Below are 24,024 nucleotides of genomic sequence, written 5' to 3' on the forward strand. Positions count from 1 at the left end.
AAAGAATTAGAAACAACAATGATTGTTACAGCAGAATCCCCTATACATCTTATTATTTCTTCCCCAATTTGGAATCCGGGTCTAAAACTGAGATCGCCTGAGCAAACCAACTCACCACTATATTGTGTCAATTCCTGAAGACCTTCGGTAATCCCAGGTCGTATTTTACTTTCAACTAAGACGGCGTCCTCCGAACAATAGGACAAGAACACAATATACTTTTTTCGGAACTGACCCAATTTAATGCATTCAATGAAATTTTGTCTTTCTAACTGTCTCTTCCTTTTTCGTCTTACGAGTAGAAACGCGGCAACAAATACACTACCCAAAACAACTGTTAATGGAAGAACTATAGCAATAATGACCTTCATTTTTTCTTCTTTGCAATACTTTAACACAGATACATAGTCCTCGTCTTTGAGAAAGAATATTTCTTTACCATTTAGGAAACAAGCATACGCGTTAAAATAACCATTGATTAATGTTCCGAATCGTTTTCTGATCCATTCAATCGCTTCCCTTTGTTCGTCTTCACAAGAGCACACAAATGGGTTACCGGATATATCAAGATGACGCATAGATCCGTTTGCTGCAGACATTAGATCAAATTTATGCATTAAAACTGCGTTTAATGATTTTATCAAGTTGTTACTTAGATTAAGTGTTTGTATACTCCTAAGATCATCTACATTGAAGTTCAAATCCACCAATCTGTTGTCTGACAAGTCCAGCTTTACTAGTTTGCTTTTATTTTGTAGCGTAAGCAACGGTAATTGGTCAATGTTGTTTCCAGCTAAGCCAAGGAAACGAAGTTCATTGTTATTTAGTAGAAAGGTTTCAAAGTCTTGATTATGTAACTTCTGCATTTTTCCAAGGTTGTTTTTCGAGAGGTTGATATGTTTGAGGTTCACCGATTGTGAAAAGAGTCCTGGTGATAAATATTCAATCTGGTTCCCCGATAAATCGATCCAGCTTAAACTTTCTTTCATCATATTACTAATATCAGAGACAGAAATGTTTATGTACTCTAATCGTTGGTTCGCTAAAGACACCTTACGAAGCGGCCACAGACAGTCTTTTAAATGTAGTTCCGATGTCTCTTTGATAGGAGCAGACACTACCATGGAACCCATGTATAACTCTTCTATATTGAAAAAGAAGCTGAGTACCCGGCAGAAGAAGCCTACGTCTTTAAGAAGGAAGTCAAACAAATGTGGAAGTAATGAATTGCTCATGTCCAAGATTTTTAGACTTTCACACGAAGTACGAAAGAAAACATTGTAAAAGTTTTGGAAATGATTATACCGTAAAATAAGTTCTTCTAACGACTGGCACAGACCTGCTTTTAAAATCGAATCTATATTAAATTTACCAATTTTCACATTAGATATATTAACATACTTGATATTTCTCTTACCACTACAGCTCAAGCTACTGAAGAAATCATTTCCAAGTTCTATTGTTTCTGCGTGAGATGTTTGTATGTATGACAGTGTTATCTTTTCAAGATGGACTAAGTCTGAGTTTCTCAAACTTGGCAATAGGTCATTAAGGAGCAGGCGTTTTTGTCCGGAGAAATCTAACTCTTTTAGAGAATCTAGTCCTTGGAATACGTCGTTCTCCATGTGAATCAAATTCTCATTATGGAAACATAGTTTTGTGAGATTTCCTAATCCCACAAAAACACGGTTCAATAGTTGCGTTTGATCTGCGCATGTTATGTCCAGTGTGTGTATGTGTGTCCATAGCGCATTCTGCATGAATACCTCCATAAACAGCGGACTCGGGTCATGATCGGTCAGTTGGACTTCCGTCACTCCAGTATCTAGGGGAACGTCCGAGATAGGAATAACTCCACACAAAACCACATTGTCTCGGCATTGACATTGTGGTGGACAATGCTTGCTCAATAATGTGGAAGATATAAATCCAAATAATAGCCACACAGTTAACCTTAGCACAACCATGTTCACCTAAAGTGTCTGATTGTCTGTGAGTAATATCATATAAACTTTAACGCTTAACTGATGAGTTTCAAATTATATAGACACTATAAATTTAGCAACATATAACATCCTTTACAATTTTGCAGATAATTTTCAACCCGACTCATACCTTAGATATTACACCTAAAATTCAGCTTACATGTTTATACTTTATACGATCGCGAGTATGCCTTTACCTAGACAGCTGTTTTTTATATAAATACGCGTATAAATAGAACATTTTCAGAAAGAAGCTTCCACTTTTAATTTTCAATACTGTCATAAAAATTCGTTTCCTGACATTATTACGTTTACGTGTTTTTATAAGTACCTTTCATATGTTCTAAAAATTTCTTAAAAGCTTTAAGTGGATTTTATCAGGACCGATTACGCGTTTTTAAATTATACATTTGTACATGCTTCCGTTTCATTTCTTTAGCTTATTGTCTATAAAGCATCTTATTACAAAGTTCAAGTACTGCACATATTTTTTTACAACTCTTTGCCAAACCTTTTATCTGTTGGCTGCAGCTTCTGTTTCACTCTACAATAGGAACATTAACGTATTGTACGTCTTTTTGGCCAATTTTGAGAGTTAGCCATTGTTATAAATGTTGATTTAGTAAAGTCACTACACGGAACTTATTTTTGCTTAACCAATTTAACTGGCTCTGAATACCAACTCAAACGTGCACGTGTGCACCTACCATATCGGATACCCACTTCCGGTAATCACAAATCACTCGCAAAGTCGGTTAAACAATTGACGCAAGCACGTTCTGTTCTCATTAGTGTTAAGAAGGCGAAGCACAACCTACAAGCTGTGGTAGGGGACACGTCCGTCTACCATTTCATATAGGTAAACAGCCCAGGAAAACCAGCTTACACATTCAAAACACAAGTTAAGTAGGCCCAAAATGTTTTCAAATTCCATTAATTGGCCAAAACCCGTTTTTCGACTGGGTCTGGTACACAGTAAAGTTAAGAAGGCGGAGATCATTCTAGTCAGCGTTGTTTGGAACCAATTCTACCACCCTATATAGGTTTACATTCTCGAAACACTCTTTTACTCTTTAAAAGCATTCGCAATATTGGCAATAAATTGATCGAAAATCTACACAAAATCGTTATACAGTTGTGACTGGTGTTAAATAGAGTAAAGAAGGTGGAATACAACATGGTGTGTGTCTTTGGACACACAACTACCTACGACCCAATTAAGGTCACCATTTTGCAAAACAAAATCGTAAACTTGTGATAAGCACTCGCAAAATTAATCAAGAATTTTCCCCAAATTGACAAAAACAAATTGGAATTGGTTTTGTACTCACTAGAGTCAATTAGGGGGAAAACACTTAGAAAGTGTTATACACCAAGCACGCAATGTAGGTCACCATACTGGGAAAACTCGTTAACTCGTTAAAAGCTCTCCAAAGTTCGCCAAAATTTCATAAAAATCAACACAAAACCGTTTTTCGGCTCGGCCTGGTAGTCACTAGAATTAAGAAGCGGGATTCGACTTTGTACATGATATATTGGACACATACACCTATCACTACTATAGGTTAAGATACTAGGATCTCCCTAAACCTCGTTAAAATCACTTATAAAATCGCAAATTAAATCACACAAAAAGTGTTTCGGCTATGTCAGGTACGCACTCGAGTGAAAAGGGTGAAATGGACACAATAACCTTACACACCATACAAGCAAAACCCGTTTACCCGTTCAAGCCACTTCTAAAGTCAAATGCTTACTTTCCACAAAAATAGAGACAAAACCATATTTCCGGCTTGGTCAGGTACTCACTAGAGTGAAGTAAGCGGAATACCACTGTGAATGTGTTGAAGGATAACCATTCAAAAACCACCCCGTACTGGGTGAGTTCCCAAACACTTGTTTCGAAACACTTTCGGCACTTTTTTAATATTTTTAGTTAGACTTGCACCACAGCTACATAATTTTCCATCAGCATTCTAGGATTCAAGACCAATTGGTTGATATAAATGGTATTTTTCAACGTACTTCCAATATGCATGAAAAGTAGTTTATTAACCGCACAGTCAAGGACTGCCATTTTTGTCGCTGGAGTACCTAAATATGGAACAGTTTTAATTCGTTATGTACTTTTATGTTTCCTTTTAAAATTATTGCTACATGTTTTGTTTAAGTAAACCAATAATTTATTTTATTTCCAGCTTGTTTTTTTGTCATTTTTGTCAGTAAATTTGACGATTTAAGTAAAAAAAATGTACAGATTGTGGCAGTATGCTGTAATTGTGGCAAGCATAAGGTCATTCCCCCCGCGTGCCATGTATTAACATTTGAACATGAACAACTTTGAATGATAGCAGCATTTTAAATAATTACAAGAGTATCGTGTTATTTGGAACGTGTATCTAAGGCAAGCGTCTATATTGATTAAAATTGTAAATAAATCACAATCGAAAAAAAAACGCTTTTATAACGGGTGTTCCATATTTAGGTAGTGTTCCAATTTAGCTACTCAACCAGTATTGGTTTTATCGAGGAGTTTTCTCAACATCGCCATGCTGGGAAAATCTGTTATCTCGTTAAAATATCACCATACGGGGAAACCCCGTTAACTCGTAAAACCACCTTGAAATCCGCTAAAACTCAACAAAAATTGGACACAAAAACTGTTTTCCGGCATAAATCTGATACAAAATGTGATATAACTGCAAAAGAATCCTGATGTTTAAAAGTGATCATGGTGATTCAAAATGATGACAGTCTATTAAACGATTCAGCCAAGCTATTTATAACAGATAAACGGATTTCTGAGGCGAATAAGTGAAATACATTGACGTACGGCAATCGTATTCTACTTAGAAAAACGTTCGATCAAGAACATGTGGCTACAGAAGTTGAATTAACCTTTTCCTGACAACAACATGATTGACAGAATAACTGTGTGTGATACTTGTTTGTTTTCGTTTGCAGTTAAAACACAAGGACACATAAATATACAACGACAAATTAAGTTTGATTGTTAAATTAAGTGGCAAGATCAATAATTGACTGGCAAAGTATTGGCCAGTCTGGTTCAATGTGACCTCCATCATCGTCAGCAATCCATGACGCATGCGCAAACCGTTTAAACAACTTCATAAGAACTTTACCCATCACGTTTGGCTCCACATGTTCAAGAAGAAGAATAATCATAGGGTTGTTTTGATCGTAGGACTCCTGAACCTCCCTTTTGCACCACTGTTTAGTGCAAAATGAATTAGAAACCACAATTATTGTAACGGCAGAGTCCTCTATACACCTTATTATTTCTTCCCCAATTTGGAACCCGGGTCTAAAACTGAGATCGCCAGAGCACACCAACTCACCGCCATATTGCGTCAATTCCCGAAGACCTGCTCTAACACCAGGTCTGATTTTGCTTTCAACCAAGTCGGCATCCTCCGAACAATATGATAGAAAAACAAGATACTTTTTTCGAAATTGACCCATTTGAATATTGTCAAATAAATTTTGTCTTGCCAATTGTCTCCGCCTTTTTCGTCTCACGAGAAGAAACGAGGTCACAAACACAATCCCAAAAACAACAAGTAATGGAACAACAATAGCAACAATGGCTTTAATCTTTTGTACTTTGCAATAGTTCAACACAGATGCATAGTCCTCCGCTTCGAGATAGGCTTTTTTCTTCCCATTTAGGCTACATGCATAATTACTGATAGAACCATGAATTAATGTTCCCGATAGTTTTCTGATCCATTCTACTGTTTCCTTGTGTTTTTCTTCACAAGAGCACACAAATGGGTTACCGGATATATCGAGATGACGCAAAGATCCGTTTGCTTCAGACATAAGCTCAAGCGCACGCATTGAAACTATGCTCAACGACTCTATCCTGTTGTTGCTTAAATTGAGTGATCGCAAACTCTTAAGATTTTCCACATTAAAGTTCACATCCACCAATCTGTTGTCTGACAAGTCCAATTTCAGTAGTTTGCTTTTATGTTGTAGCGTTAGCAATGGCAACTTGTCAATGTTGTTTCCAGCTAAGCCGAGAAATCGAAGCTTATTGTTGTTCAACAAAAAGATTTCAAAGTCATGGGCATGTAACGTCTGCATTTTCCCAAGGTTGTTATACGATAGATTTAAATGTTTTAAGTTTACTGATGGTGAGAAGAATCCTGGTGATATGTATTCAATTTGGTTCCCGGATGCATCAATCCAGCTTATGCTTTCTTTCATCACATTACTCATATCAGAGACGGAAACGTTAATAACCTCTAACCGATTGTTAGCGAAAGACACCTTTCGTAGCCGCAATGGGCAGTCTTTAAAATTGAGCTTCGATGTCTCCCTAAAAGGACGAGACATTTCCATGGAATCCATGTGTATTTCTTCCACATTGAAATAGAAGCTCATCGCCTGGCAAATGAAGTCTATGTCCTGAAGAAGGAACTCAAACATATTTGGAATTAATGAATGGCTGATGTCCAATGTCCTTAAGCTCTCACACTTTGGAATTAGATAATTGTAAAAGTTTTGGAAATTATTATGCCGTAAAATAATTTTTTCTACCGACCGACACAATCCTGCATTAACAGTTGCAGCAAAGTCTATTTTTCCAATGTTCACATGGGATATATCAATAAACTTGATATTCCTCTTCCCGTTTCCGCTCAAGCTATTGAAGAAATCCGTTCCAAGTTCTATAGTTTGTGCGAAAGATTTCTGTATGTATGACAGGGTTACCTTTTCAAGATGGAATAAGTCCGAATTTCTTAAACTTGGCAATAACCTGTTCAGCGAGAGGCGTTTTTGTCCAGAAAAATCCAACTCTTTTAAAGAATCTAGTCCTTTGAAAACGTTCCTATTCATGTGGCGTAAGTTCTTACTATGAAAATCTAGTTTTGTGAGATTACCTAAACCCATAAACACACCATTGAATAGTTGTTGCTGGCCGATGCATGTTATGTTCAGTGACTGTATGTGTGTCCATAACGCATTGGTCCTGAATACCTCCATGAACAGGCGACTCGGGTCTAGATTGATCAGTTTGACCTCCGTCACTCCAGTATGTAAGGGAACGTCCGAAATAGATATATCTTCACATATGATCACCTGGTCTAGGCATTTACATTGTGGTTGACAATGCTGGGCTAACGTTTTGGAAAATATCGATCTAAATAGTATCCACAAAGTTAATTTTAACACATCCATGTTTAATTACATTGTTTAAATAGTTTTGCGTCATAGATAAATATGCATTGTAACTACTGCGGTAATGTATTAAATGGGGAATTTTCTAACGTGCAGAAAATTTCAATTCATCGCTTGAAAAAAACAAACAAGTTGCGTGTTCTCAACTGTGGCGAGCGAGTTATAAGCAACAACACTGTATGTGGCAATACCTGCTGCTCAATTTAGTCTACCTTAGACTTGAATTTCTTTAATGGGGATTGTTAAACGTGCAGACAATGAAAATTTAACGCCTTACAGCAGCGGATTTAGTGGGGGCGCAGACGGCACGCGTCATTATCGCTGTAAGAATAGTTAAACCAGAATGCACCTTTTAAGATTAAAAATAGCCAAAAATGCCAAACCACCTTACATTTAAATGTGTGCCAATATTTTCTCGGTTTTGTGTGAAGGGACGCACGCCTAAAGTTGCACTCCAAAGTAACCCCCTTTAATGGCAAACCCTAGCCCGCCGCTGCGTAGTAATTAAACATCAGACGAGGATGACGATCTCGATGATAAACACGCTGATATAAAGTCAGTCTGAACTGACTTACAATCACTCTTAAACCATTTAATATTCACAAGGCTATGAGTCATATCGTTGTTTGTACACTCCCCAATGAAACAGAAGAAATTTTAGTTAATGAGATACATCTAAAATCAGTAGAAATCTACTACGTTCGAACTTAAAAAGTTTTCTTTCCGGAGCTATCTTCAAAAATATTCAAACACCACATCAAATGTCAATAAGTGTTTAAAGAACAGTTTTGTAATGCCTCATTCTGTTCGTCTTGGACTGTTTGCGGGGCACTGTAACTTATTTAGTTCATTGGGACCTTTATGCGGTGCGTCAAAGAGCTCAATTGTTTCTGTATTTTACTGAAATGTTTCTTTTGCTTATATGTTTAGTTACCATAAATAGATAATTACTAGACTTCATGACTTTTATTCGTCGTCATTTACCATCTCCGTCCTCGGCGACATCATCCACATCATCCTCACGACTAAATTTAGATAGCGCATGTTGACTGTCTGTTTTAGCTCTACTGACCAGAAAACCTTATGAGACGGCGCGGTGTCCGTTGTCCGTAAATATTTACTTGTGAACGCGATTAAGTTGGTTTTTACTAATGTTTTCTTTATATGTTCCCAGTTTTAGTACAATGATGCTTGTTATTGTGAAACTCTATAATCCAGAGTTTTAAACTTTTTATTTACTTAGGCAGACTGTGTTGGATTTTTATAGTTTCATACAATAACTGCATCGTATCTTTAAAACGCTTTTGCATTAGGTACTATGAATTGTATTCCTTCGTCTGCAGATGAAGTAGGGATCCCTAATAATAGAAGTACTTTGGGTTTACCTCCTAGTTTATTATTATTTGTTTTATTATTTAGTGTCTTCAAGTTAATGAATACTTTGATAAGATTTATCATTTACGTTTTTACTTTAATCGGGAGTGTTGGGATAAGAGTAGGGTTAGTGCACACAAACTAGTTTGAACCCCAAAGAAACTTACATTTTACTGACCGTTCCAAGGCAGAACCTAACAATCCTTGATAAACACCCCTAATGTTTTTATATAAATATATATATAATGTACTGTGTTGTTTTTGGAGTTGTGTGCTGTTGTTAAAATTGTTCAGGTTTGTGATTGATTGTGTTTGTGTTCTATGTCTTTGGCGTTGATCCTGTGCCATTACACGGGGGTTATGTTTAAAATTTCGACTACTGTGCTTGTTTCTGTAGTTTTCATATAAATAATTAAACAGTAGTTTGAAATTCATTAGAACGCGATTCCTTTTAATAACCAGCTAGATCCGCCCATGCATGACAAGTAACCAGCAAGTCCGCCCATGCATGATTAGTAACCAGCTAGATCCGCCCATGCATGACTAGTAACCAGCAAGTCCGCCCATGCATGATTAGTAACCAGCTAGATCCGCCCATGCATGACAAGTAACCAGCAAGTCCGCCCATGCATGATTAGTAACCAGCTAGATCCGCCCATGCATGACTAGTAACCAGCTAGATCCGCCCATGCATGACTAGTAACCAGCTAGATCCGCCCATGCATGACTAGATTATGGCTCTTGAACTGGCTATATTACAGTTTGTGAACATAATAAAGCCTTCATTTCGTATCCAATCCTCACTAAACTTAGACAGTAGACAAACATTGATGAAACCTTGGTCCTTGAAAACAGCTTTAAAAAATTGTTAAAATTGCTATGATTTAGCTTATGACCACAATAGGGCCTCTATTTATCATCCGTTGTTTACGTAACTTATACATAGGTTAGACATTTCCTTAATCATTTCCTTGAACCATCTCCCCATGGGGGAGATTGAAACAACGACCTCTATGGTAAGAGGCTAACTCCTATACCACTAGACCACTCTCACCCTGGTGGAGATTGAACCAACAACCTCTATGGTGAGAGGCGGATACCGTTACCACTAGACCACTCTCACCCTGGTGGAGATTGAACCAACGACCTCTATGGTGAGAGGCAAACTCCTATACCACTAGACCACTCTCCTCCTGGTGGAGATTGAACCAACAACCTCTATGGTGAGAGGCGAACTCCTATACCACTAGACCACTTTCACCTTGGTGGAGATTGAACCAACAACCTCTATGGTGAGAGGCAAACTCCTTTACCACTAGACCACTCTCACCCTGGTGGAGATTGAACCAACGACCTCTATGGTGAGAGGCGAACTCCTATACCACTAGACCACTCTCGCCCTGGTTGGGAAAGAACACACAACCTCTGTCGTAAGAGGCAGACAGTCATACGACTAGACCACTCGTATCTTCTTTGTAATGTGTATGTGCGTCTAAATCACCAAATTTTGAGATATTTCAATAATTTATTAAGCATAAATATCTAGGCCATTGACAACAACAATTATACATAATGTTTGTCAAAACACAATAGCAGTAAGTATCTATAACAGAAAACATAAGTTACTCAGAGAAATGTCCCAAAAAGTGTATTGTAAAGTGTTATTTTTAAATACAAATGTACAAAAAAGACGAAACAGTTTCAACTAATTTAAAATGTCGCGTAGACGCTTTGGTGTTAAATTTGCGTGCGCAGGATTTCAAGAAACATACATATCTTTTATCAGTTTAGGGAACTTTTCTCTTAAATTTTGCTCACGATTGCAGATATTATTTATATATAATATTTCAAAATTCTCCGACATCCACTCCTTCTATAAATGGCGTTTGTCTAATTCTGGGACAACCCTCTTTTAATGTAATTATTTATGTTTTGGAACAGCCCTCCTTTAATGTATATTTTTGTATTTTTTTTGTTGTTGTTTTTCTCCATTCAAATCCGACAGTTGTATAAATAAGTTATATCGATGATATTCAGGTGACTCAAAACATGGAGTTAAACATTTGTTTGTTTCGTTGCAAATAGGTAAAGCAAGCAAATGAATAAATGTATTAACAATGCACATGCTTAATATATTCTGACATATACGATATATAGGACCTCTTAACTAAATATGTTCAAAATGAATCTATTGTATATTGTTAATGCGCTTAACTGTGTTATTCTTCAACTTCCTTAATAATTCACTGACTTAAAATAATAAAAAAACAAAAAACAAGTCTAATTGTTTTGTTTTTTCTGTATTCTCCATACAGGAGTTAACCCTTTATCTAACTGGGGGAAATAAAGTCATACAATTGAAAATATAATAGTTCTTATAAAGCTAGCTGACTGGAGGTTGTTATAAAGACTGTTCAGAGCTATGCCACGCTCTCTTGTCTAAGAGCTCACGATCTTCTTGATTTTCGTTCTGACCACCTGCAGCATGATCAACTTCCGGGCGCCATATTTGTCTCCCAGGGCAACGATGGTTCCCTTGTCACGTGACATGGTGACGTCGAAGATGTCCACACCGCAGTTGAACACGCACATTTCCGTTCCGTTCTTCACGCGCCACAGGCGGATCGTGCCGTCAGCGGAACCTGAAACAGCGATCTCGTTGTCGCTCGAGATAGCAGTACACCAAACCTTGCAACGAAAAAAAGAATGAATATCATATTTTAGACTCAACGTTTCAGTAATTACATCTTTAATTTACGACGTGTATCAAATATGACTACAAGTGTTTAAACAATAAGAAACAAATTAGAATGTTACATTATGCAAATTCAATATAAGTTTCAAAATATACACCAGCGAATAATTATCATATCATTTTAATAATGACAAGCCTCGACGCTTCTTTTAACTTTGCTCTTTTTAACTTTTTCAGAATTTTACCACATAGATGTCCAACTCACCTCATCCGTGTGTCCCTGCAGCGTATGAATGGGCCTCTCCGTGTTCATGTCCCACACCTTTAATGTCCCGTCCGCCGAACCGGAAACCAGGTAACGCCCGTCATCCGATAACGTCACGCTCTTCACTTCCCGTGTATGCGCATGCGCACCGCCACTTCCGAGCAGTTGCCGACTTGGTTGCGCAGTCCGGAGGCTCCAGACGACAAGGTCACCGTTTCTCAAACCTGTCACTGCTTCGTCCTTTGGCAAGATGGCTGTTACTTCCGGATTTGCGTCTAATTTCAACATGGCGGGTTCATTTACGTTATAGCTAGTTAATGTCATATCAAATGTCATGAATTCTGCGTTATTATCAAATGAGTTCGTGAATCCCGCTATTATATAGCGGTCGTTCTTTGATTTGGTTAGGAAGGAAATGTAGTCATTGTTTCCTACTGGCGCATCATATCGCATTTCTTTGATCATTTGATTCCCCATAAGGTCCCAGGCGATAATGGACGTTGCATCCCCAAATTTGTCCGTCCGTCCGAAGAGCACTTTGTCACTATCACTCATGGGACACAGCGCGGAACAATACTCGCCCACAGCCATGGCCAGTGGCCGACCTGTTTGGAAATCCCAGATCTGAAAATAGGACAATAGCATTGTACAGATGGTTGTATTTCTTGGATATATTTTTTCTTGTGTCCTAAACATATATATAAACAATGCGAAACCTGGAGTGACAGAGTGTTACAGCTCTGGTGAGTTTGAGATGAAAAAAAGCAAGTTTACTCCCAATGCTTAAATGATTAATGCGTTTAAATTGAAAGCAGGAACATACAAAACATTTAAAATATATTTTCAAGTACCTGAAGAGTGTCAACATCTCCAAACAATTCAGATCTACTTGACAATATCTCCCTACTTCCCGTGACACATAGAAAAAAAAAATTTAAATTTTGAAATTGTCTGTTTATAGAACGTTGACATACTTAAAAGAACGGTAAACAAACTTAAAATAATACATGATCTTCTAGACATGTTGTTCGATGGGTGCCACCATTTTGTTTACAGTGACAGCAAACCATGATGTCATACTGCCTTCTTTCATCAGTACAATTTTAAACGCACCTAAATCTTTAAACCTATCTTGAGTGAAATATCGCGGATACCTGTAGTGTGTGGTTAAAGACGCCCTTTCGGCTTGAGTATTCATTAATCTCCATATCCGCGTGCACGGCTCCCACGAGCAGCCGGTCCCCGCACACCAGGTGGAGGTTGGTAGAGCCTATCGTGTCACCCTTCATAATGTTCTGTAGTTCACCCGTCTGAAAAAATGACACATCAAACTTGAAAACCGTTTTAGAAAGTATATGTGCCCTCGACTGAAGGTTTTCCCGTGAAAAAAGAGACAATAAGGGCCAAGTGTATATAATATGATGTTTCAGTAACCTCTTTTATTAACGGGTATTAGTTGACTTTTAATCCATTAAAAATATTTTTTAGGATTTATTTTATTATTAAGGGAGGGAACTCTTTCTCATTGCCCATTGTTCAATTGTCCCCCTTCTTAATTTGGCGTCTTTTTCACTTGTTCTTTAATTGTAATCCGGTTCAGACGCGTGTTTTCCTCTCCCCCCCCCCCCCCCCCCCCACACACACACACATATACCACCACAAGTTCTTATATTACTTTTTCTCGACAAGATCTCAATTATATCTTTGCAAATATGGTTAATCATTTCTTTTCCTCTATTTTTAGGATATTGAATATTTTATTGTATTCTCACTTTATTATGCGGTCTGATGTAGTGTATCCTTATATAGAGGAGTTATGGCTACTTTTGACATAAGCTTTACATCTTTGTTAATTTCATTTCCAATCTAGCAGTCTTTTATTTCGACCAGATGAAATTTATATTTTACATATGTTTTCGATTTTCTTAACGCAATAATCAATGTATTTAATGTTATTTATTGTTGAATATTACACTAAAACAGACCTGCATGTCCCAGACTTGTGGTGGTCCAAGGCTACTTCCAGTCACTACACTTCGTCCGTCTCCGGTCATCAGACAACAGTCTACTCGCACCTCGTCCGCAGCGGCCCCAGGTGTAACCGCCCCCGCGCCGAACCCGCCACTCGCTGATGACATCACGTACTGTCCCTGCTTGTTCATGACGACTGTTTTGAGATTCTGGACCTGCAATGGAAGACAATGGCCCGGTTGTTCAGAATTTTGTTAACGTTAACAACGGCATAAACGACATCGTTGTTAACTTTCAAATGTGAAATATTTGATGAGGTGCTTATACGTTTGAATAAAACAAGTACACTGAAGGAATACTGCAGATCACAGGTATATCCATGAAACTCACAGTACAATATCAATTTGAAAGTTTATAGCGATGACGTTAACAACGTTAAAAGTAGCGTTGATTTGCATGTTTTACTAATAACTATCAAAATAGGCCATCGGTCATCAATTGTTGCAGATTTAATAAATTTCTATTTTTTGAATTATTTTTATGAACTGAAATTACATGTCAGTTTATCTTTTTAAGTGTGGCTAAACAATCGCTTGGAAAGTATACATTTTGGTTTAATAATCATAATTGCGGTTTTGTACAACCAACCTTTACACATATTAGTTTAAAATGGCCTTTTATAAAGTACAGAAAACATGTATACACAGAAGGCTACAAAGTGGTTCCAATCTACAAAAGAGTTCAAACGCATTGTCATAACAATATGGTGTTTTATTTCATTTCATAGAAAAAGAGTCGAGCTAAAATGAATAAAGTAAATAAAAGAAAATAGAAATTAATTACAGTCATGCAATATATACATAAATAAAGAGAAACTCGTGATCCGTACTGTAATACAACTACACTACTCATGCATAGAAGTGAATAAGGCAAATTATGATGCAGGAATGATTACGAGAATGAACAGAAAAATAGAATGAAAAAATACAATTTTACTTTCATGTACACATGATCTAATCATGCATAACAATTACGCATTCCCATTGTATCATGCTAAGTCGTTTTATTAATCATTGGACTGGAACAAGAATGATAAATAGGCGATAATGGACAGCGCAAATACGATCATGAAACAAGAGCACAATCTACATCACTCGTACAAAACGAGGCATCAACGATGTAAGAGAGCAAATATGATGCATTTGTTCATTACAGGAAATGCCTATAATCGAGGTTTTATCGCCGATAGGTCAAGCGGAAGACTGCCGTGCACGTGTACCTGATACACGTCCGTATCGTCACTTCCGGTCGACCCAACGGAAGTGAGCGACTGTGCATCCTCCCACCTGCCGGCGTCCACATTAATCCCTGTTAGAAGGTTGTGGACGCTTGCATTAAGCTCCGCGTCCAGGTCGCGACCACTTCCGGTCATGGAGACCCCACTTCCGCTTTTGTCGCCAGTGACAATGATATTAATGGTGGAGCTTCCGTGGGTCGAAGATTGGCCAGTGGTTTCATCCAGAACATGTACCGTTGATGATTGAGAAGACGATTGGGTCAGCCCTGAATTTCCAGACGGTACTGATGTTTTCCGTGTAAAGGTCTCTGGCTGATGCACGATGATGTTCTCCGACCGATCCGTTTGCTGGCCAATAAACGGCGATGAACGCCCGGATCTGTTGTTTTCATTCCCATAATCTACGACTACGAAATCTCCAACAATGTTCCCATCAACTCCGGACAGAACCTGCTTCTGAGAACTCTTGGATGATGCACTGCTGTCAAACTGCTGATTTGATTTATTTTCGTCTTTCAGTTGAGCCGTACATGTAACTGCGTATCCGCCCGAGGATTTGCTCATCGTCGAAGACGTAAAATCATCCATTTCGAAGGACTGCGAACTTTCAACGGATTTCTGACTTTTAGAATTCTTGTTTACCTTGGCATACAGATTATCAATTGATGTTTCCTCTCTGCCTCCTCCGAAATGACCTGACTGAACGTCTTTCATTATATCGTCGAAACTTAGATCAAGCATAAGGCCTTCAGATTGACTATTGGAACTACCATCGAACAGTCCTGTGTCCATGGAATCGGACCGGACATTGGAGATGATCGTGGTTGTAGATTCGAATAGGTCATCCCGTGAATGGTCGATGTGAGTCGTGGTGGCTGTTCGCGATGTCTCACTTTTGAAAGTATTGACGTTAGTTTCTGATGAACTATTCTCCAGCCGCTGGTAGCCAGCTTTCGAACTTCCGGCAGCGGGAACCTGTAACGATGACTTCCGGTTGGACGTATTCCTATTTTCACCAATTCCGATCAACTCTCCTCTCCCTGGCATCGTCTGGTACCCGCGGTTGCTGTAGCTTGCATGTGGATCGCCGGAAGTATGCAGCGTTACACCTGAGCTGCTTTCAGATCCTGCGTTAGTAACGGAACCAACCATCGGTCGAACAATCAGGATAGGGGGCGTCTGTTCCACCACCATGTCCTCAGCCCGATCCACAAATCCCTGATTACGTCCCGGCGCGAATGCCGCCGTGTAGAGATCACAGCGAGGCGCCTCTATATTTCCGTGCCGTCCAGAGGTCATTATGACGTTCAGAACGGAAGTATAATTTTGTGGCGCGGATGAAACAACTTTTACATTCCTACGCGAGTTAGCTGAACTTGTGACCTGCATGGTTAGTAAACAAAATTGTATTTTAGTTTCACTAGAAAGCAATTGTGAAGGTAAACATGGTCGGCGTGCTTCTATTTTTAACGTCACATGCATCTTTTCCGCCTTCATCCCCCGACATGTTAGTCCAAAATTGTTATTACAATAACACGCATGCGTTTTTCATTTTAAAAATCTACGAACAACTAAAAACATACAAAAAGTTTACATTGTGCAAAAAACACCAGCGATTCTAGTATTCTAGTTTGTGCCTTCCGGTTGACTAAAAACAATCACCCGTCATTGGTATTGGTTTTCAATTTCTTACCTTTCGGCGTAGTTCAACTTTCTATTATATATATGGTTGAATGTATGTTTTGTTAGTATGCCATATTTAGAATACAACCTACATTTTAAGCCAATGAAATTGCAGATCATTAAATACTAGACTTAATCGTTAAGAATTTCACCATTCGCAGGTTTTTAAAAGTCCGCCTACTGCCAAGTATCCGATACACACTCCCTGCGTCAGATTTTGCGTTGGCAATGTATAAACCAATGAGGTTGTATTCTAAGTCAGTTGGATGACATGAAGTAATTTCTTTATAATAAAGAAGGGCTCGTTAGCTACGCCCACACCGCCCCTTCTTATTCATTAAGAATTTACTGTATGTCATCTAACTATAACATGTCAAGTGGCTGGTATAAGATTATTATATATAAACATGTATGTCATCTAATAATTTTGTGGAAGCCGGTTACATTGAAATGATTTATAGGGATAAAAATAGCAATTACAAATTTTGTACGTAAACATAAATAGCAATTCTGATGAACATCACCGGTTGTTTTATTATACATTTTCGTAAACGCACACATAAAAGAGAATATGCAGTTGATTAAATAAAAAAATAATCACATAACACAAGCAGCAAACATCTTATTCTACCAACCATTATTGTTATTGTGCATACACATTGTCGGTTAGTTATTCTTCCGAACCCTAATAATCGTTTCGCATAAAGAATGAAACATAAATTTACAAACATCAATGTTTTTTCCAAACAAGGGGGTTCGGGCGGGCACACCCTGTACAAAGAATTCGCATTTGTAGTATTTCTTCTAGTGCCCAAAGAGTTGTAAAATTAACCTAATTGGGGGATGTCTCAGCTTTGAAAAAAGCTCGGAGTGTAAAACGAAACAGGTCAAGTGAATTTCTCGGGCGAAACATTCATACCCTTCCTTCCAATCCCCGCCCCCAGCTCCCCCGGTTTCTCGGGCGAAACATTCATACCCTTCCTTCCAATGCCCGCCCCCAGCTCCCCCGGTTTCTCGGGCGAAACATTCATCCCCTTCCTTCCAATGCCCGCCCCCAGCTCCCCCGGTTTCTCGGGCGAAACATTCATCCCCTTCCATCCAATGCCCGCCCCCAGCTCCCCCGGTTTCTCGGGCGAAACATTCATACCCTTCCTTCCAATGCCCGCCCCCAGCTCCCCCGGTTTCTCGGGCGAAACATTCATCCCCTTCCTTCCAATGCCCGCCCCCAGCTCCCCCGGTTCCTTCCAATGCCCGCCCCCAGCTCCCCCGGTTCCTTCCAATGCCCGCCCCCAGCTCCCCCGGTTAGGAATAAAAACTCGGTAAGTGCAACAAATATACACACAAAGTAGGACATGACTGGGTTGAAGGTAATTCTCTTACCTGGTAGTTATAGTTGGTGTTGAGTGTTGAGGAGGAGTAGGACTGGCCCGACTGCATTGTACCTCCAACCGGCATATCGTAGTCAGGGATACCGTCCCCACCCCCAGCGGATTGAGATAAATATTGTCTGAAACATAAAAAATATATATATGTATATACATGTTATAACCTTAACAGATACCACGAACTATCATATGCAGCATTCAAACCATGTATAATATCGCTTGGTCAGTGAAAATTGTTCGAGTTAGCCGACTAAGGTCTGAATAAACATGTCATGTATCGTGTATATCCGAGCATTCCACTTTCTACAGTACCGTCTTTACTTCCATAAGACTACGTCGTGATGAAATTATAGTTTCCTGGAAGTGCTACCGAAGATGTGAGTGTACCGCCGTAATACTGCATGGTGTTTGCCTGATAGTTGGTGGAGTATGCCGACGACGGTAAAACTGTACATATCCCATAATGTCACCTACCCGGTATACCGCGGTCCATAGTACCGACACCACCGCCGTAATACTGCAAGGTGTTTGCCTGATAGTTGGTGGAGTATGCCGACGACGGTATATCCGCGGTCCATAGTGCCGCCGCCTTTGCCATAAGACTGCAGGGTGTTAAATTGATAGATGGTGGAGTATGCCGAAGACAGTTAATCTGTATATATCCCATAATGTCACCTACCCGGTATACCCGCGGTACATAGTGCCGCCGCCACTGTCATAGGACTGCCTGGTGTAGGATTGACAGATGGTGGAGTATGCCGACGGCAGTTAAACTGTATATATCCCATTATGTCACCTACCCAGTATATCCGCGGTCAATAGTGCCGACGCCACTGCCATAAGACTGCATGATGTAGGATCGATAGATGGTGGAGTATGCCGACGACAGTAAAACTTTATATATCCCATAATGTGACCTACCCGGTATATCCGCGGTCCATAGTGCCGCCGCCACTGCCATAAGACTGCATGATGTAGGATCGATAGATGGTGGAGTATGCCGACGACAGTAAAACTTTATATATCCCATAATGTGACCTACCCGGTATATCCGCGGTCCATAGTGCCGCCGCCACTGCCATAAGACTGCATGGTATTGGATTGATAGTTTGCATTGGAAGAATACGACGAAGACCCCATACGTCTGTCTGCCGTCGGAGAGCCGATCGCTGTACCCCTGTTTGAAAAGGTGCCTGGAAGGGGAGGCGACTAGTTGGTTTGAATTTAAAAAAACATGTATACCAGTAAAAGTTTATTGAAGACTATTTTGGATATCATTTCCCTTCTAAAAATCTGGTTTTAATTGATACTTTGAATTACTTGAAACAAACAATTAAACTAGGAACTTACGAACAGGTTACATTGCTATAATATTTTGAATATGTTTGCGTTCAGTTTACTTCATACACTCTGTATATAAGTTTTTAAGATAGTAGTTCCGGTCGTGGAATGCCAAACGTTTTTTGTTTTTTTTATTTCGTTAAGCAGGGCTTGGTTTCACACAAAAAACTCTCATAGCAAACTAAAGCAAAGACTATCTGATTGGATTGTTATTCATACTGTCTATTTCCAGTGTGTGTTTACCACGTGTGTATATCTTGGTTTAAAGCTGCACTCTCACAGATTTACCGTTTTGACAACTTTTTTTTATTTTTTGTATTGGAATGAGCAATTGTTTGCGTAAATATCTTCAAACCAGTGATATAAGACTATTGACAAAAAACCCAGATCGCTGAATTTCATATTTCCGTTCGAAAATTAATGTTTTATGGTTTAAACCGTACTAACGGTTTAAGAAAAATGCATACGACATCAATTTTTGAACTTAAATATAAAAATCTGCGATTTTGTCAGTAGTCTTATATCAGTGGTTTGCAGATATTTACGCAAAAAATTGGCTCATTCCAAGACAAAAAAGTTGTCAAAACGGTAAATCTGTGAGAGTGCAGCTTTAAAGTCTTCATTCAAGGCAAAATATTGCCTTCCGACGTAGCATATATGACGGAATTTATGACGTAGTATACACACACTGATTTCGGATAATAGGATTTCAGGCGGGAAACTATATAATGTCTGTAAATTTACTCTTAAACAACGAGCAGTTATATCAACAAAGCCAATGAATAGCCAATAGAAAACAATGGTAATGAATAACAGAAATAATAACATAGGAAAGGAGAACACAGAAAAGAGATAGACATAACAGGAGGGCACACCTGTAGCCCTGAGAGTTGAAGAGTCGATCACGTCCGCGCCACCAGCACCACCGCCTCCCGCGCCGCCACCGGAAACGGCAGTGGACGAGGATTGGAAGTATGAAGTGTATGTGGAGTTTCCGCCGCCCGCACCGCCGCCGCCGCCTGTGAGAGGAAGGGAGGTAAAGCGAGGGATGAGCGACCGGATGTAACCGGAAGTTCATTTAGGCATGCGTTGCTAATACGGTATGAATTCGAAATATTTCCCGTCTGTATGCTTGGGTATTTCGATTTCAATGGAGGGATTAATGTATTCTAAGTATTGTAAATATAATTCTGATGCAAAATAAAGGTAAAAGAGAAAAAAAAATTACTCTAACGTATAAGTCATGCTATAAATCATATTTTAAGAAATATAATACAATGCTTTGTTTCTCAAAGGCAATGTACAACTATCATTATTAAATTGATGACTGCAATCTTTCATACCTGCCGCTGATCCATTTACAACCGTCATTTTTGTCGCCCCGGCACCGGCACCTCCCGCACCACCACCAGCGCCGCCCGCTCCAGCGCTCGCCGCCTGAACGGCCCCAAGGTTGGAGGCGGGTCGTGGAGAGGAGATGCTCATGCCGGCGCCACTTCCGGCCGCACCGGCTCCGGGAGAGAGGCAAGTGGGCACACCGGGTTTCAGTTTGTATAGCGCCCACATCAGACTCGTCAGAAAGGCCATAGTACCTGGGAATTGTTGATGAACATTCAGATGATTTGAGATGGAAACAGACGCTAAATTGTTTTCAGAAATGTTTTGTAACTAACACTAAGTAACAGATTACGCGAATAAATAAAGTAGTATTCAGACGTTAAACATGCAGGTTGAATAAATGTTGTTTACTATACTTCAACTCTCTTTAACTTACAGAACAATAAAGTTTGAACACAAGTACTTTAAACGATCGAAAGAGACGGTGTCCCACATACCAAGAACAGTTCCGACCACAGCACCAGCCCGAGCTCCGGGCATGATCGGTCCTCCAGCCAGGGCCGATACCACGCGTCCTGCGTTAGGGCTGGCACCCACGTTGATGCCACTCCCGAGAGGAGAGAGATAGGGCCCAGCTCCGCCAAAACTCGGGACCCCGACGCTTCCGCCGCCGCCTCCACCGCCGACGCCTGGACCGATTACTCCACCACCGCCGACATTCACGGGAATCTGTTCCGTCGGGTTGATAATAAGATCAGGCGGGGCGGGTGTTGTCTTTCCGCTTAAAGGGAACAGACGAAAATTAAATTACAAAAGAACGAAAAATAGTTTAATGTCAATTATAAATATCATACCTGACAATCTTATATGTTGATGGTTTTACCATGGTGTTTACCAGTTTCAATATAAAGTATGACAATAAAAATAGAAAAATAGTAACTCATTTAACGGAAAGTGTAACATAGTGTGACAAACGTTATGTATCAAGCCGAGTGGTTACGACCATGGGCTGCTAATTCATTCGCGTTTAATATACTGGGTTCGATTTGTTTTGTGAAATGCATGTATGAGGTACCTAATTTACAGTTTGAGCTCTATTTTTAGAGAATAGAACCAATTTCTTTGGCTCGAAAGAATTTTTTTTGGAAAAACATCTGTGGTTTCCCATGTCCCTTACCTCAACCCACAGTAATCTACCAAATACCCAGCCCCTCCCCCATTATCCCCGCCCCAACCCACCTTCCGGCAATCATTAAAGGTCTTAATAAGCACAGTGACTACAAGTTTCCACTTCCCGTCCATAACACATATTCATCACCAGCATCTACCTTCCTCACCCACTAACTACCATCCTCCCTTCCATTCCTTACTTTCTAACAGATCTCATCCGCCGGGCACCAGTTGGTACCAGTAGGAACACGTAGATCCGGACCACGAGATTCATCTGTCCCAACCACCACATTTTATCACTCTCACCCACCCCCGTCATATTCCTCCAATAATCAAAACTCACCCTCCGGGCACCAGTAGGTGCATGCGGAGGGTGATGTTCATGAGATTCCTCTATCCCAACCATCACCATCACTTCACTCAAAACCTACCCCCGTCATATTCCCTCCCTTATCAAAACTCACCCGCCGGCCACCAGTAGGTAAGTCTTTGTGAGCACGACGTCTCCCCGAATGTTCACGAGTTTCCCGTGCAATGCCGTGTTGGAAAGGAGGAGATCCAGCCATCGATGACCGTTGTAGTAGGCACCTGAAACATTGGGGGTAGGATATGTTTTTGTTGATTGCTTATAGGAGCCACCTTGTCAACAAGCATACGAGCTCTTAACCTCATAAGATCAAGTTTAGTACTTCGATATGCATAGTTTTACTACAGTCAAACCCTGTTTGCTCTAATTAGTTTGACTCGATTTTTTCGTTGGCTCGAACTGGATTGTAATGACCGATTTTTTTTCTATTGAATGTAAGCATTCCCGCTTGGCTCGAACCTTCCGAGGCTCGATGCAATTTCGCAGTTCCTGGGAGTTCGAGCCAACGGGATTCGACTGTACTCAAAAAGCATTGGTTTGACAAAACGATCGTACGGTGAGTTGAATAGAAGTTCCTTTAGACACAAATTAAACCATTCATAGAACAAATTAGACCATGTAACACTTTTTATTAGTTTAAGGCAGGTTTTCCATGAACATGACATTTTGTAACAGCAAAAATATTATCCGTAGACACCAAGTTCTATTTCCGGCTACCCCGTAGGTATTTCCACTAATGTCCTTTAGTTGTTTATGCATAATCCGTTTGGATAATAATATAGTTTGACAAATACTTTTCGCATTCTTAAGTTATAATTAATGCCTTAAGTTTTACCTCCAATAATTCCGTAGAAGTTTTGGTTGATGGCGCCCTTGGAGTCTATGCGGCCTCCCAGCATCACCCGGTATACGCTGTTGAATAGCGACACAACACCTGTAAAATATGTATACAGAGTCTATATGGGTAGTTATTGGTAACAGAAATAGAAAATAAAACTGTTTCGAATCTCGTCGCTCCTTTTCATGTGAAGAAAAGAAGTTAGCTCCCTTTGTCGTTGTTTTCAGACCATGATTATGCGCTCGTAAGGGAACGTATGGTTGGCAATTTTGGGGAGAAAATCAGATATGCAAGGTATTGTTTGTGTGACAAGCGATCTGTTGTGGCATCTAGATGCTATATCTCATACACGATGATATATATTCTCTGGACGTACCTATGTTAACGGCCAGCTGTGTGGCTACGTCTGTTATAAATTGGTTTAAATGGTCAATAATGAAGTACAGTGAATAGAGGCAATTGTCGGGGCGAGGGGAGTACCTGTGTTAACTGCCAACTGTGTAGGGAGCTGGTCCACCTGCAGGGTGCTGTTACTTCCGGTGCGGATGTAGCGAACCACGTGGTATTGCCCGTCGTTGAACACGCGTGAGTTCTCCACGAGACGCACAAGACCACTTCCGGTGTTAGACTCCGCGATTACGTGACCATTTTCCTGTAACATGGAAACATTTGTAATAAGCAATGAGAATTCTCATCTGATGTGGCGTAAATTCAGCCAACAAAACATACTACATTAAAAGTAGCTATAACACTTACATTGATGAAGAACAAAATTATGGGTGAACAATCAAATGTCTTATCTATTCGTATTTGGCATGGCTACTCGCTATACGTAAACAAGCCTCTTCACTATACAGAGTGACATTCAAATGCATTGCATGATGGATAGGTTATATACACTCACCAGCCTAATCTCTATATACTCGTTGTTGTCCAGGCTACTCTCTATACGTCAACACACCTCTATACAGAGTGACATTCAAATGCATTGCACGATGGATAGGGTATTTACACTCACCAGCCTAATCTCTATATACTCGTTGTTGTCTAGGCTACTCTCTATACGTCAACACACCTCTATAGTCTATACAGAGTGACATTCAAATG

The 24,024-nt window shown here is 39.8% G+C and overlaps 1 protein-coding gene across 8 annotated transcripts in view; it reads right to left on the reverse strand.

The window, feature by feature from the left end:
• Nucleotides 1–10,078: 10,078 nt before the first annotated feature.
• The window catches only part of LOC128241470 (uncharacterized), a 163,256-nt gene continuing 149,310 nt past the window's right edge, over nt 10,079–24,024 (reverse strand). For 6 of the 8 annotated variants that reach the window (XM_052958410.1, XM_052958411.1, XM_052958412.1 and 3 more), the window contains 13 exons: nt 23,398–23,569; nt 22,915–23,013; nt 22,177–22,300; nt 21,040–21,323; nt 20,548–20,796; nt 20,080–20,223; nt 18,906–19,056; nt 17,859–17,985; nt 14,778–16,178; nt 13,513–13,713; nt 12,682–12,837; nt 11,528–12,151; nt 10,079–11,255 (listed from right to left, as the gene is read on the reverse strand). In XM_052958410.1, the coding sequence (XP_052814370.1) occupies nt 11,007–11,255; nt 11,528–12,151; nt 12,682–12,837; nt 13,513–13,713; nt 14,778–16,178; nt 17,859–17,985; nt 18,906–19,056; nt 20,080–20,223; nt 20,548–20,796; nt 21,040–21,323; nt 22,177–22,300; nt 22,915–23,013; nt 23,398–23,569 (3,981 nt within the window). In that variant the 3' untranslated portion in view covers nt 10,079–11,006. The remainder of the gene's footprint in view (nt 11,256–11,527; nt 12,152–12,681; nt 12,838–13,512; nt 13,714–14,777; nt 16,179–17,858; nt 17,986–18,905; nt 19,057–20,079; nt 20,224–20,547; nt 20,797–21,039; nt 21,324–22,176; nt 22,301–22,914; nt 23,014–23,397; nt 23,570–24,024) is intronic. The other 2 variants (XM_052958414.1, XM_052958415.1) reach the window with 2 other exon arrangements.

The sequence above is a fragment of the Mya arenaria genome, chromosome 7 (genome assembly GCF_026914265.1).
Source record: "Mya arenaria isolate MELC-2E11 chromosome 7, ASM2691426v1".
Lineage (NCBI taxonomy): Eukaryota > Metazoa > Mollusca > Bivalvia > Myida > Myidae > Mya > Mya arenaria.